The 12,626-nt window shown below is 34.3% G+C and overlaps 1 protein-coding gene across 1 annotated transcript; it reads left to right on the top strand.

Annotated features, from left to right (window-relative positions):
• Nucleotides 1-4,226: 4,226 nt before the first annotated feature.
• LOC116434612 (aminopeptidase N-like) lies at nucleotides 4,227-12,605 on the top strand. Its single transcript, XM_076373406.1, has 11 exons — nucleotides 4,227-4,401; nucleotides 4,796-4,963; nucleotides 5,317-5,469; nucleotides 6,087-6,710; nucleotides 7,347-7,505; nucleotides 8,444-8,915; nucleotides 9,706-9,944; nucleotides 10,517-10,869; nucleotides 11,138-11,415; nucleotides 12,200-12,326; nucleotides 12,478-12,605. The coding sequence occupies exons 1-11, from the start codon at nucleotides 4,376-4,378 to the stop codon at nucleotides 12,603-12,605; spliced, it is 2,727 nt and encodes a 908-aa protein (XP_076229521.1). The 5' UTR covers nucleotides 4,227-4,375.
• The last annotated feature ends 21 nt before the right edge of the window (nucleotides 12,606-12,626 follow it).

The following is a 12,626-nucleotide window of genomic DNA, read 5'->3' as shown; positions in this document are numbered from 1 at the left end:
CGACACCCCCCCCCCCCCCCTCGACGGAACCATAACCGTTGTGGCTGCGGTGCAAGATTATTTTGCTGACAGGGCCGTCTTCACGGGGGGCTTGCTTCGCTGGTCCCCAGGCTAAAGCTTGACCTGGGGCGGCTTCGCCTTCTTAGCGGTGGGAACAGAAGAAGAGGCGGCAGCCGCTTTCTTTCTCTTCCCCTTCCTCCCCTCCACTTTTGTCCACTCTGTGAGAGCAGGTCTCGGAGATGGTGGCATCGCCGGTGCGGCCGTCACCGCCGGCCCTAGGGCCGGGACAGTCACAGACTTCTTTTTCGTGCGGCTCCCCCCGACCGCCGGTGTCACCATCGATCGGGAGGAGTGCCAGAAGCCGACCCTGTCTGACCCCTGACGGGCACGAGCTTCCTCCTAAACGCCACCAATTCGGCGTCTGTGAGATCGCTCAGTCGCCGGAGCAAAGACTGTCGACTTCCCAGTCGTCTCTGCCCTCGATCCGTCTAATAAGGGATCGTTCACAGTCCCCCTCGGCTCTACTGGACCGAGATCCAGATCTGGATCTCATTTCGTCAAGGCGCGTAAGCAGAACACTAGGAAGCCCAGCGTCTCCTCCCTCAACCTCATTCCCCCCAACCCCGTTATGTGTTAGTGAATCCATAAGGTTCCCACGAGTGTGGTCCGAAAGAAAGCCGTCCCGGGCAGAGCCGCCTTACTCGGGGAAGGCTTATACACCCGGGGGGTCGCCAGGTACTCCGAGGTTGGCATTAGCGACTGATACATCCAGCAGCCATGCCAGGCACGCCCTCATCACCGCGTTTCACAATTTGGGGCTAGGGGTTGTTTTTCTAAAGGTTGTCCTCCTTGCAGGTTGGCCGGTTAAGGCAAGAAGCCCCCCATTCCAGTAAAAAATGACCACTGGTTTGCGGTATATGATATTCGGGCACTCCGGGCGCACAAGACCGTACACCGGATCGCGTTTCGCGGCCCGGCCCCTGAAGACCTCCGTATGCCACTCGTTATTTCGTCCACCATACCGACAGGTATCGGCACGGGATCACGGAGAGCCCCACGTGAAGGTGAAGCGAGTGGTCTTGACTAGACGAGGCCCGCCAAATTTGCCGAAATTCCACGCTCAGTCCGACGCCGAGGCATCGTCTGGCATAAGGGAACATCGGCGTCACCGTGGTTTTTAATCCGTCCTGGTGTACGCCAAAGAGGCATGGGGACCTCAGTGAACTGGCCCAAAATTGGGAAAGCGTACGTCCAGTCTCGTGCTCTCTGCCATATATCCAAACTTGCAGATAGCCTCCGTTACAGACGAAATAACGCAAAAATCCCATTGCTACAGTGCAAAATTGAGTGGTTACCCCAAAGCACTAGTTACACATATATATTCCACATGTCAATCTCATAGACTTAGAAGGAAACATCCTCGTGACCTTAATATTCAAACCCTCGGTTTGATAATCAAGATGACATCCAATGGGACCAGGCATCACCGCGATACATATTCTGACATGATAAAAAAATGTACCGAATATTGTATCGGACAAATTATACAGATACTTGAATAGTAAAAAAAATTGTAAACTTTAAAACCTCTAATTTTCGATATCTAAATGAATAAGTGTTAATGTAATTACGCTTTTAAGTTTTCAAAATAAGCATATGTTTACAGTATATATTTCCCGATCAGAATTCGTTTACAATATTTTTTTTTAAGAGGTTACTTACTCCATTTCTCACATATATACTCAGCTGATATCAATCAAGTGATACCTAATCAATGATAATTACCAACATATCTTATATATTTAATTTCAGTGGAAACAAGGTTACTGATAAAACTACCAACTCCTGAAAACAAGTACGGTACAGTGAAAACATGAGCATGCAACATTCAATGAAAACGTGCAACTATTAGTTGACTACGACTGTATTTATATTAAGTATTTAATAATAAGAAGATATATACTCTTTTTTACATGCATTGATAAGTTAAGATTAATCGATATAATTATTACCATGGTATGATATTATTATGTATCATTTGGGTATTAATTAATAAACCAATGGAAATGTAAGAATTAATATACCTACTATATGAATCCAGTAAAACAAAAATATATGATGCATATTAAACATATTAAAGGAACTTTCAAACGTTCTTACGTTACAGGAAATATATTCTGTATCAGACTGATGTAAGTATGAAACTTTACACAGATCAACAAATTAAAATTTCGATGTAATGAATTATAAGTATAAAAGATAATTGAAAAAGGCTATATCATTTATACATTTCACTTAGGACAAGAAATATGTGATTTTTGATAAAAGTTTCTTGATATTTCCCACCGATTTCCGTGTAATACTTCACATATATCGTGTTCCCAAAATTACGAGATATGGATACTTCATAATTTTAGAAACTGTATATATACAAGTAAGTATAAGTATAGCTATATAACAATAGTACCAATCGTAGTGTTGTGCCGTGTGGACCTCGCCTTTTCCGTCAAATCATAATGCACACTTCCACTTTCAACAGATTGCCGGAACTGTCGTAGATATAAATATTTCATATTATTACGGGTTTAAATTATTGAAACCTTATGATGAGTGCTTCGCGACTAGTATTCTTAATAATCAGTTTTATTTTGATTGTTAATGAAAATCAAGCTGCAAATAACGATAGGCAACAAAATGAAGGTAATTCAAAGTCGAATTCATATTTATACATGTATGTCAAGATCACTTTAAGGTTTTTGGATTTTTACAAATGAAACTCAACATATTAAATAGTACTTATAGTAGTAGAACTTATTGTGTTAACATACAGTAATAGAATTACACAAGTACTTATGTATTACTATTCAGTATAATTTTCTTTTACACTGTCACAATATTATTCTATTTTACGATTTCATAATAATTTATTTATTTATTTAGAACAGTAATGACACTTTCAATTAATAAAATCAGAAATTTTCTACATGTTTTTAGCAAACTGCGGATCTCTATGCAAATTAGAAATTTTTTAAATATAATTATAAAAACGAATTTACAACGGAAAATGTTTTTTTTTCTAACTACTTCTTTAGATATTGTATACACTTTCTCCCATTGAGAAAATACTGTACAATTTTAAACTTCCAACTTCTCCACAAACGTATTAGAATCCGTACTTTAATTGTTATTTTTGAATACTGAATTCATTACTTCTTCTCACTTATACCTGTAATCATAATTGGAAATGACTTTCATAGGTTTCTACAGAGTAACTTACGATAAAGCATCTTGGTATCGTATCATTGACGTATTAAACAGCACGAATTATGAAAGTATAAGCGACGTTAATAGAGCAGCAATCGTTGACGATTTGCTGAATTTGCCGAGAAGTGGGTTGCTGGACTATAAAACTGCATTGGATGGTTTGCAGTATATAAAACAAGAAACGAATTACTTGCCCTTTAAGTCGGCGTTCTCCGGATTAACTTATCTCGACCGGAGGTTTTCTGGACATAACGAATATTATGAGCTATTTAAGGTTTGTTACGATAATTCTACAATACTTTATAATTACATAATTTATATTGAGATTACCTTATTACTAACTTAAGATTCTTATATTAAGAAATATGATCAACTACACCAACAATTTGATAATTTATTAACCCTAAATAAGTCGAAACCACCTCATTTACACCAATGCATTGATCGTAACAAAAAACTTGAACATACACTCATATATTTAATATTAATGTCCCACTTATCTTACTTTCAAGTGTTTGAATTTATATGGATTAAAAATCCTGATAAATTGATCATAGAAACAGGTCTTTTGATAATTAAATAGATCATTATCTCTTCATAGACACATGGTCAGACTTCCGCCATTTCCAAAACAAATGATTATGTAATTGCATTTAACAAACGAAATTTCATTTAGTTGAAACAGACGAAAAACGGGAAATTGAGAAGTGTTGTACAAAATGTGTGTAATGAAAATACTGTTTCATATCAAAACTAATATTGACTGACTCTTGACATGCTACCTTCGAACCACTGATTGAGCATTAAATATAATACAATGTGTTGTATAAAATCTTTTTAAAAAGAAACCCGACTATATTTAATGCTTGTATATACGTGTATCATACCATTTCGGATTGAAATGACACTTTCTAAAGGAGATTATAATTTCTTTAACGAATTATTGTAGAACTTTGTGTTGACACTCATTGGAGACATATACAAGAAGCTTGGTTTCGACGAGCGTCCCGATGACGACAGATTAACTGTACAGTTGAGAAGTGAACTGAATAAATGGGCTTGCAATTATGGGCACGAAGGATGTGTACAAACCTTCACCAAAAAATTCCAAATGTGGAAATCGACTAAAAATTCAACGTGAGTTGTAATATTACGAATAGCACAGTATTCTTGTTACTTTATAACATAAGAAACATTGAGTTACAAGTTTCGTAAATATTTCTCGGTTTTAAGTTCTAAATTCAATTACCTTCACTATTAATCAATTATTAATTCGGATTAATTCCGACAATCAATTAAATACAATTTTCAATTCAAATTAATTGTCCTCATACTTCATATTTATAAACGAGTTAAACTCTTACATCTCTGTTTCCGAAGTATCGAACAAATATTCCTTCTAAATGTTGCACCTGAATTACGCATGATTTTCCTTTCACTAAACAAGATAGTCGTTAAAAAATCGTACTTTTTGAATACGTTGAAGATGACAATGCTTCTTCGCTATAAATATATTTCCATATATTTGCAGAATTAAACCGAACCAGAGACCTGCTGCTTATTGCACTGCTATCAGGCATGGAACGAAAACTGATTGGGAATTTTTATGGGAACAATATTATAATTCAAATTCAGCATCTGAACAAGCAGTCATACTGCAAGCTCTTGGCTGCACTCGAGATTCCAGTCTTTTGGAAAGGTAAAAATTAGTAGTTTCTCTTATAATAAAAACTTCTACATTAAAAAGAATAACGGAAGGTACAAAGCAGATTTACATCACAATTTATACACAATTTTCATCGTACTTATATTTTATTAAATGTATTTAAAATCCGTTTGGTACACTTAACAAGTATTGCACGGAAACTTACTATAAAAATAAATAATTAAATAAGTAACTACGTTATAATTGCATTAATAATAATTAATTGCGAATAACAATTATAACAATGAAAATAGCATGAAAGCAGCGGTCAAGTTAGAAATGACAGTGACATTAGTTAATCAGTTTCTTTCCCAATATAATTAATTTCTCTTGAACGTCATTTTCAGATACCTCTTGAGTGCACTTACGAGCTTTGAAAAAAATAGAATTCGCAAACAAGACAGTACATCCGTGTTCTCTGCAGTTTCTGGCTCCGGATACGACGGTGCTGTGTTTACTTTGAATTTCGTGGACAAGCACCATGCAGAGATGAAGGAATAGTATGTATTAGAATATTTCGCGCAGAAGAACAAAAAGAATGAATTCTTACTTCGCCTTATATTACATAAATTAGTATTCACGAACGTCATCCATCCTTTCTCAATACAATCTTCGTAATAAAATTGCTTTTATAAAAGCTTTCCTATTTTCTTCGAAAAATTCAACCGCAAACTTTTACCATTTTTTCCAATTTGGATGCGTTAGTCTTCGCAACTTTATATTACCAATTGTAAATGACATTTAAAACGAATGATTTTTAAACGGCGAAAAATATAAGTAACTAAGAAACTTTCCTAAAAGAAGGAATATTTAAACTTATTTGGCAAAATTAATCTGCTGGAAACACTCTTCATTTCTTTCTTTCATCGAATATCAAGATTTATCATTCAAACGGAAGTAGCAGTTTAAAACGTTATTTGTCACGTATACTATTTCGTACTCCTTTTGGATCATTTTTGCGAAAAGAATTTTCATTTCTGTGAAGCTGGAATCAATAAAGTATCGAGACTCTCATTTTGCTGTAATAAATGTCCTTTGAAATAAGTAAATAATAAGTATCAAATGGTAATAATTAATCAAATGACAATACTCAACAAGGACACCGTAATTGTTCTAGTTACAATGGAACAGACACGATCGCTAGCATCTTGTCATCTGCGTCGCAAGGGTTCTCAACACAACAGTCTGTTGACAAATTCGAAGACCTAATCAACAACCACCAATCGGAGTTCAAAGATATCATGGGTTCTCTGAATAATTCTCTGGATATTGCAAAATACGAATTACTCCAGTTCAACTCGTTCAAGGATGAAATAAAAACTTGGATAAACGATTACAACAACAGAAACGAAAGAGACATCGAAACTGGTTATCGATTGCCCAAGAACGTAGTACCTTTAACGTATTTCATCGATGTCGAACCAAACATCGAAGAGGGTGGAAACCAATTTACATTCTCTGGATCAGTGAAAATTGCAGCACAAATCAAAGAAAGGACGAAATCCATCGTTTTACATTCCTCGAATCTGGTCCACAAAGATATTTCCGTTTTTGTGGAGAATAAGAAACTCAATACGCGCTACAGCACGAGCAACAAATACGATTTCTTGACCATAGCGTTTGACGAAGAATTGACAGTTGGGGAAAAAGTGGATATTGTAGTTGATTTTGAAGGCACGCTGAACGACAGGATGCGTGGATTTTATAGAAGCTGGTATGCGGACGATATGGGCAAAAAAAGGTAATGAATAAACTTTATAGTACACAGAAATTAATTCTTTGCACTGAAGACGCAATTTGTCGTCTCTTGATTTTATACATCAAGATTATAAAATTTGATATTTGACCGATTAATGCACAGTTCCCTGACACACACATACTCGAAAAATTTATAAAAGAGCGTATTAAACAATATTAATTTATTTAAATTGAAGGTAATAATTTATTTCTTTTACACAATCGAAAAGTTTTTGTTAGGAAAAATTTAATGATAAGAATTTTATCTCGATAATTAAATGAAATCATGATTGACATGAGGTTGGTATATAACGTTGCATAGCTGTAAATTTTGGTACTAAAATATATACTTCGGGAACAAAAAGAAAACAACACCAGATTTGAACATTCTAATTCGATTCTAAACGAACATCGTTTGCCTTCTTGCAAAATGTTCAAACATAATTCAAATTGCAAACGGAGAAACATCTATAGTAATAATAATTTTATTAATTATTTACACAAGGAAATTAAAGTGCCGTCTATCCCTTACTGCCATCTATCTCTCCCGTAATTATCTGATGATATTCCGTTAGATTGCATCACTCCGAGTACAGAATATTATTAACATTAAATTTAACAATTTTTGTTTATGTCACAGGTTCTTAGCTGCCACTCACATGGAGCCAGTAGGTGCTAGAGAAATGTTCCCGTGCTTTGACGAGCCGGCGTTGAAAGCAAAGTTCACGATGAGGGTAACTGTTCCGAAAGACTATAACGCGATTAGTAATACGAGGATCGATACTATAGTGAAACACAAGTAAGTAATTTTTTACTAAAGTGTAATCCTGATTATGTTAACACTTTCGCAGCGGATAACTTAGTCCACGTCATTTGAAATTCTTTGGCCGATTAGATTTTATGAAAATAATGTGTTCTATATGGATTTAACTCAGCTACAGACATTTCGAAATTATTACATGTGCATTACTACTCGTATTAAGTAACATTATATACTTTTCAACACTAAATTACCACACCCGTTAAAATGGCGATTGCCAGATTACTTATTTCGCAATTATTGATGCCTTAGAGGTGTTATATACCTGAAATGATTATAAAAGAAGTAACGTCACTCGAATACTATGACTGTATAAAGAAACTAAAAAAAAATCAATTAATCGTTAATCGCTCGGTAGTTCTATCGTTAGTCATTCGTCCTACGGTATCGAGTCAAATGTTCGAATAAGATATAATGCGAAACTGTATAAAAATAAACCTCAGTTGATCTTCCCGCAATCAAATACAATCATTTGTTTTGTAAAGATTCGTGGTTGAAAGTAAACGTACAGGTGATATTTAATTTAATTGTTTAAGTGATATTGCATTTTAAAAAAATTACGGAAGTTCCATTTTCAACTAAATTTCGTTTAATAATTAAAATTCTATTTAACTAAATCAAACATAGTGAAATCTTATATCATATGCGAGTCAAGAATCTTTTTCAATGCCAGTAAAATTGAATTATAATGTAAACACACAAACATAGACACGATCCAATTAATATTATGTATAATGATATACACCTAACTAAATTGATACATACATATCTAATTATTGGACTCAACAATTGGAGTTTTATATAGAAATAATATATCATTATACAATTATACACAAAATATTCATAGATGGTTATATTTTCATTGATGATAAATGCTAAATGACTAAATATTATTCAACTGTTTGGTTATTTTACAGAAACGAAAAGAAAGCAATAACCTTTGTAGAAACTCCCAAAATGTCTACTTATCTGGTAGCCCTGGTTGTTTCTGATTTTCATGGTGAAACTGACAGTGGAATTTACACAGTTTGGGCCAAACCGACAGCGATTGGTCAAACACAATACCCTTTGTCCGTTATGGGACCGGTGGTACGATTTTTCGAAAACGCACTGAATAGTCCCTACCAACTTATCAAGCTTGACATGGTAGCCCTGCCAGACTTTGCATCAGGGGCAATGGAAAATTGGGGTTTGCTGACATACAAAGAAAGGAATTTGCTGTACTTACCTCTTGAATCCACCCGGTTGACTAAACAGAGTATAACTAATGTTATAACCCATGAAATCGCCCACCAGTGGTTCGGAAATATGGTCAGCCCTGCTTGGTGGAATTATATCTGGTTAAGTGAGGGTTTTGCTAGATATTTCCAGTACTTTGGAACCGCCACTGTAAGTACCTGACACATTTAGTTCAAAACTTAATGCTTTGATTACTATTATTTTTATGACTGTATTCCAAGTATTATATAATAATTCGAATTAGACAATTATTCTTAGCGAAATATCATTTCTTACTTACAAGGTACCTTTAAAATAATATTCGACTTCAAAATTAGATCCCACTATCAAAGGAACGATAAAATTATTACTATAATTGCAATATAGTGATAAAAAATACCGTTTTCCATTCTCTTTCACTGCACATTTACGTAACTGTTTCAATACGCTCAAGCCCATAGAAATTGACCTCCTTCGGAATATTTTGCATGCGATAAACCCAGTTTCAGATGCTTCGATAATCAATCAATTACTGTTACTAGCTTTAAAAAAGTGAAATCCTCAGTATAATTGCAAGATGTTTATTACCTTAGTTAAACCAAGAATTCAGAAAATATGAAATACGTCATAATCCACGTTATTAAACAATAAACAAAATTATTCATTGGTACATTTAATAATTCATATTTTTGCACTATTAGTGGCTTTATCTTTATAATGTTATTCAACATTATTACTTCGTTCACTTTGTTAACCTCTTGCTTTCTAATATCGAGTGGAACAGTAACCAAGTTTTGTGGTAAACTTAAACTTGTGATGAACGTTAAACTCTTTCTTTTTACTTAATCATTAAGAATAATGGAGATTCAAAAAGAACACTTGCGAAAGGAATCGCAAGGTGATGGTTTAATAACCTAAACGAACTCTGTCCGTAATCGAAAAATAATAATTTAATTAATAGATACGGCCGTCTTGGGGACTCGAGTCTCAATTTGTGGTGGACCATCTTCACACGGCTCTTAACGTGGACAGTTCTTCATCCAGCCACGCCATGACACATGATGTAGAGAGCCCAGCAGAAATTCGAGCAATGTTCGACACAATATCTTACGCTAAAGCGGCCAGCGTGATACGAATGGTGAGAGCGTCGTTTGGAGATAATGTGTTCTTCAAATCTCTTCAGAATTACCTCGCTAAGCGGTAAGTCGCAGATAAAATAGACACCATGTTAGATTATGAATACGCAATCGTTTAGTTTTTTGCGTACAGGAGATCTACTTCAAATAAATGAATTACAATAACAATTACAATATTCGGCATAACATTATTTCTATTAAGCATATAATAATTTATTTAAAAAGGAGTATTCAATAACCAATTTGTAAAAAATATGTTTTAAAATTTTAAATAAGTAAAAATGCATCCTTTTGATTCATTTCTATAAAAGAACAAAATCCTGAAAAATTTGAAGAAAAATTTGTTTTTGTGTATCGAATAACTCTGTTTGACACTGAAACGATTAGATGGATCAAAATTACTCATTCCTGATTTCTATTTTCGTTATCATTAAAAGGATATAGTAGCTTTATTGAGAAATTCTTAAACTAATTTATACATAGTGTCACGCAAATTAAAACATAAATTAAACTGAACCTCAATAAATACATGTTAATAAGTTTTGTTAAAACATGTAAACTGATCGATGGCTATTGGCTTGTAATCAGCTCTCTCACAAACGGCACTCACAGACAATAGAAATATTAATTTTGCAGACAATACGACGTAGCCACACCACAAGATTTGTTCGATGCAATCAAAGATCAGATCACAGACACCAACATGCGAAATTCGATAGATGTCATCATGAACTCGTGGACTACACAGCCTGGATATCCCGTGGTTCATGTTAGCATTAAGGACAAGCTACTTCACTTGAAGCAGGAAAGATTCCTAATGGATCAGAAGGAAACTGATAACAAAATTTGGCATGTTCCAATTACATGGACCAGTCTCAATGAATCAAACTTCAATAACACAACACCGAAGTATTGGCTTACCCTTAGCGAAAGCAGCATCAATTTCGAAAAATCAGAGCATTTGTTCATTTTTAATGTGCAGCAATCTGGTAAGCAAAAGAAATAAATTTACTGTTTTCAAAGAAATAAGTGTTTTAAATATACGTAACTTCAATACAGTCTTTAATTTTACTTTCGTACTCAACGATGTGGTACTAATGTTAAAATAATTAAATGATTTTAAATCCTTTTTTAAAGAAGTAATATCTTTTCTAAACTTCCATCTTAGATCCAATACATATATGTTGAAATTAGCTTTTCGTAATTGACCTATAACTTAAATTATTTTCTAAAATACTAATTGGGGCTTGATTCCAGGATTCTATCGAGTAAATTATGACGACGATTATTGGCAGCGAATAATTACCTTCTTGAAAGGAAAATCATACCGAGAAATGCATGAAATCAATCGTGCCGCGATTATCGATGATTTAATGAACTATGGTAGAAAGGGCATAGTTAATTACGATATCGTTCTGTCCGCGACACAATATATAGTCACTGAATTTGATTATGTTCCATGGAAGGCATTCTTAACTGGAGTAACCCATTTGCGTAAACATTTCGAAGGGAGAGATGAGTACAATGGTTTTAAGGTATAACAGACATTTTATAACAATACTAACCTTTATGAAAAATAATTCAACCTTCATCAAAAATCAATTCGATATAACCAATTACATATCTTTGTATACAATCTTTATCTGCATGTCCTTTTGTAAGTTACAGAATTATACATTTCATATATGCATAAAAATCCTGAGTTTATGCTTAAGATTTCATCTACCATTCGTGATCAGTACAAACACTCCCAAATGATCGATATAGTTTAGTCCATTGCGTTGTAGTATACGTTTCTATTTGTAAAACTTTGTAACTTTAAAATCAAAGAATGCCGGAATCTCATTATACTATTTTGATTTCTTCTACTTTAGAGTAGCGTAATTTTAATAAGCTGTCACTTCATAAGTATTCAGAATCTAAAAACAGATTAATAGACTTGAAGGTATATAAAGTGTTAACAGAGCGTAAGACGATGTTGATTCCTGTTGTTATGATGATATTATTATGTATTTGACTCATGGTATGCCGTATAGCCGCGTTTGACCATATGAAAATACCATACAAATAGACATTTATGTAAAATACTTTGTTTGATTTATTTACTGTTTATATAATATAAAACGTGTTTCAAATTCGAACCCTGTCGCGAACGTGTTCATACTCACAGTTTTAATACTATAATATACTAAATTTATCTCTATCAAATACTAATTATATATACTAAATACTATATTAAGTCTGCAGTATTATGTTTAATATAAACAAAGAACAAATAAACGTATGCATTCTTTTTACAAGTGTAATTTTTTGTCATAGCGATATTTAACCGCTCTTATTGGTCCAATGTATGATGAGCTCATAAACAGTGACTGGCATACCGACAAATACCTCGGAGCACTGTTAAAAGCACAAATTCGCAAGTGGGCTTGCCATTTGGATATTAGTAATTGCAGGGACGAAATATTACGTATATTCCAACACGAACTGGATCATCTTGTAACGTTCGTCATAAATGATCAATGTTTTTATTGTGTAATTTTATAGTACGACATAACTCGAGACAAGATACTAATAAACGTATCTTTGAACTACAGCTTTAGACTTCTACCAGAAGATCGTGCTGTCGCATATTGTGAAGCAGCTAAACAAAATGACAATAAAACTTGGACACATCTATGGAAGAGATATATTCAAACAGACCTCGCTGCGGATCAGTCATTGATTCTACAATCACTAGCTTGTG

Source organism: Nomia melanderi, chromosome 1, assembly GCF_051020985.1.
Source record: "Nomia melanderi isolate GNS246 chromosome 1, iyNomMela1, whole genome shotgun sequence".
Taxonomy (NCBI): domain Eukaryota; kingdom Metazoa; phylum Arthropoda; class Insecta; order Hymenoptera; family Halictidae; genus Nomia; species Nomia melanderi.
Note: the sequence above shows the minus strand (reverse complement) of the source record. Positions and strands in the feature narration are given on the sequence as shown.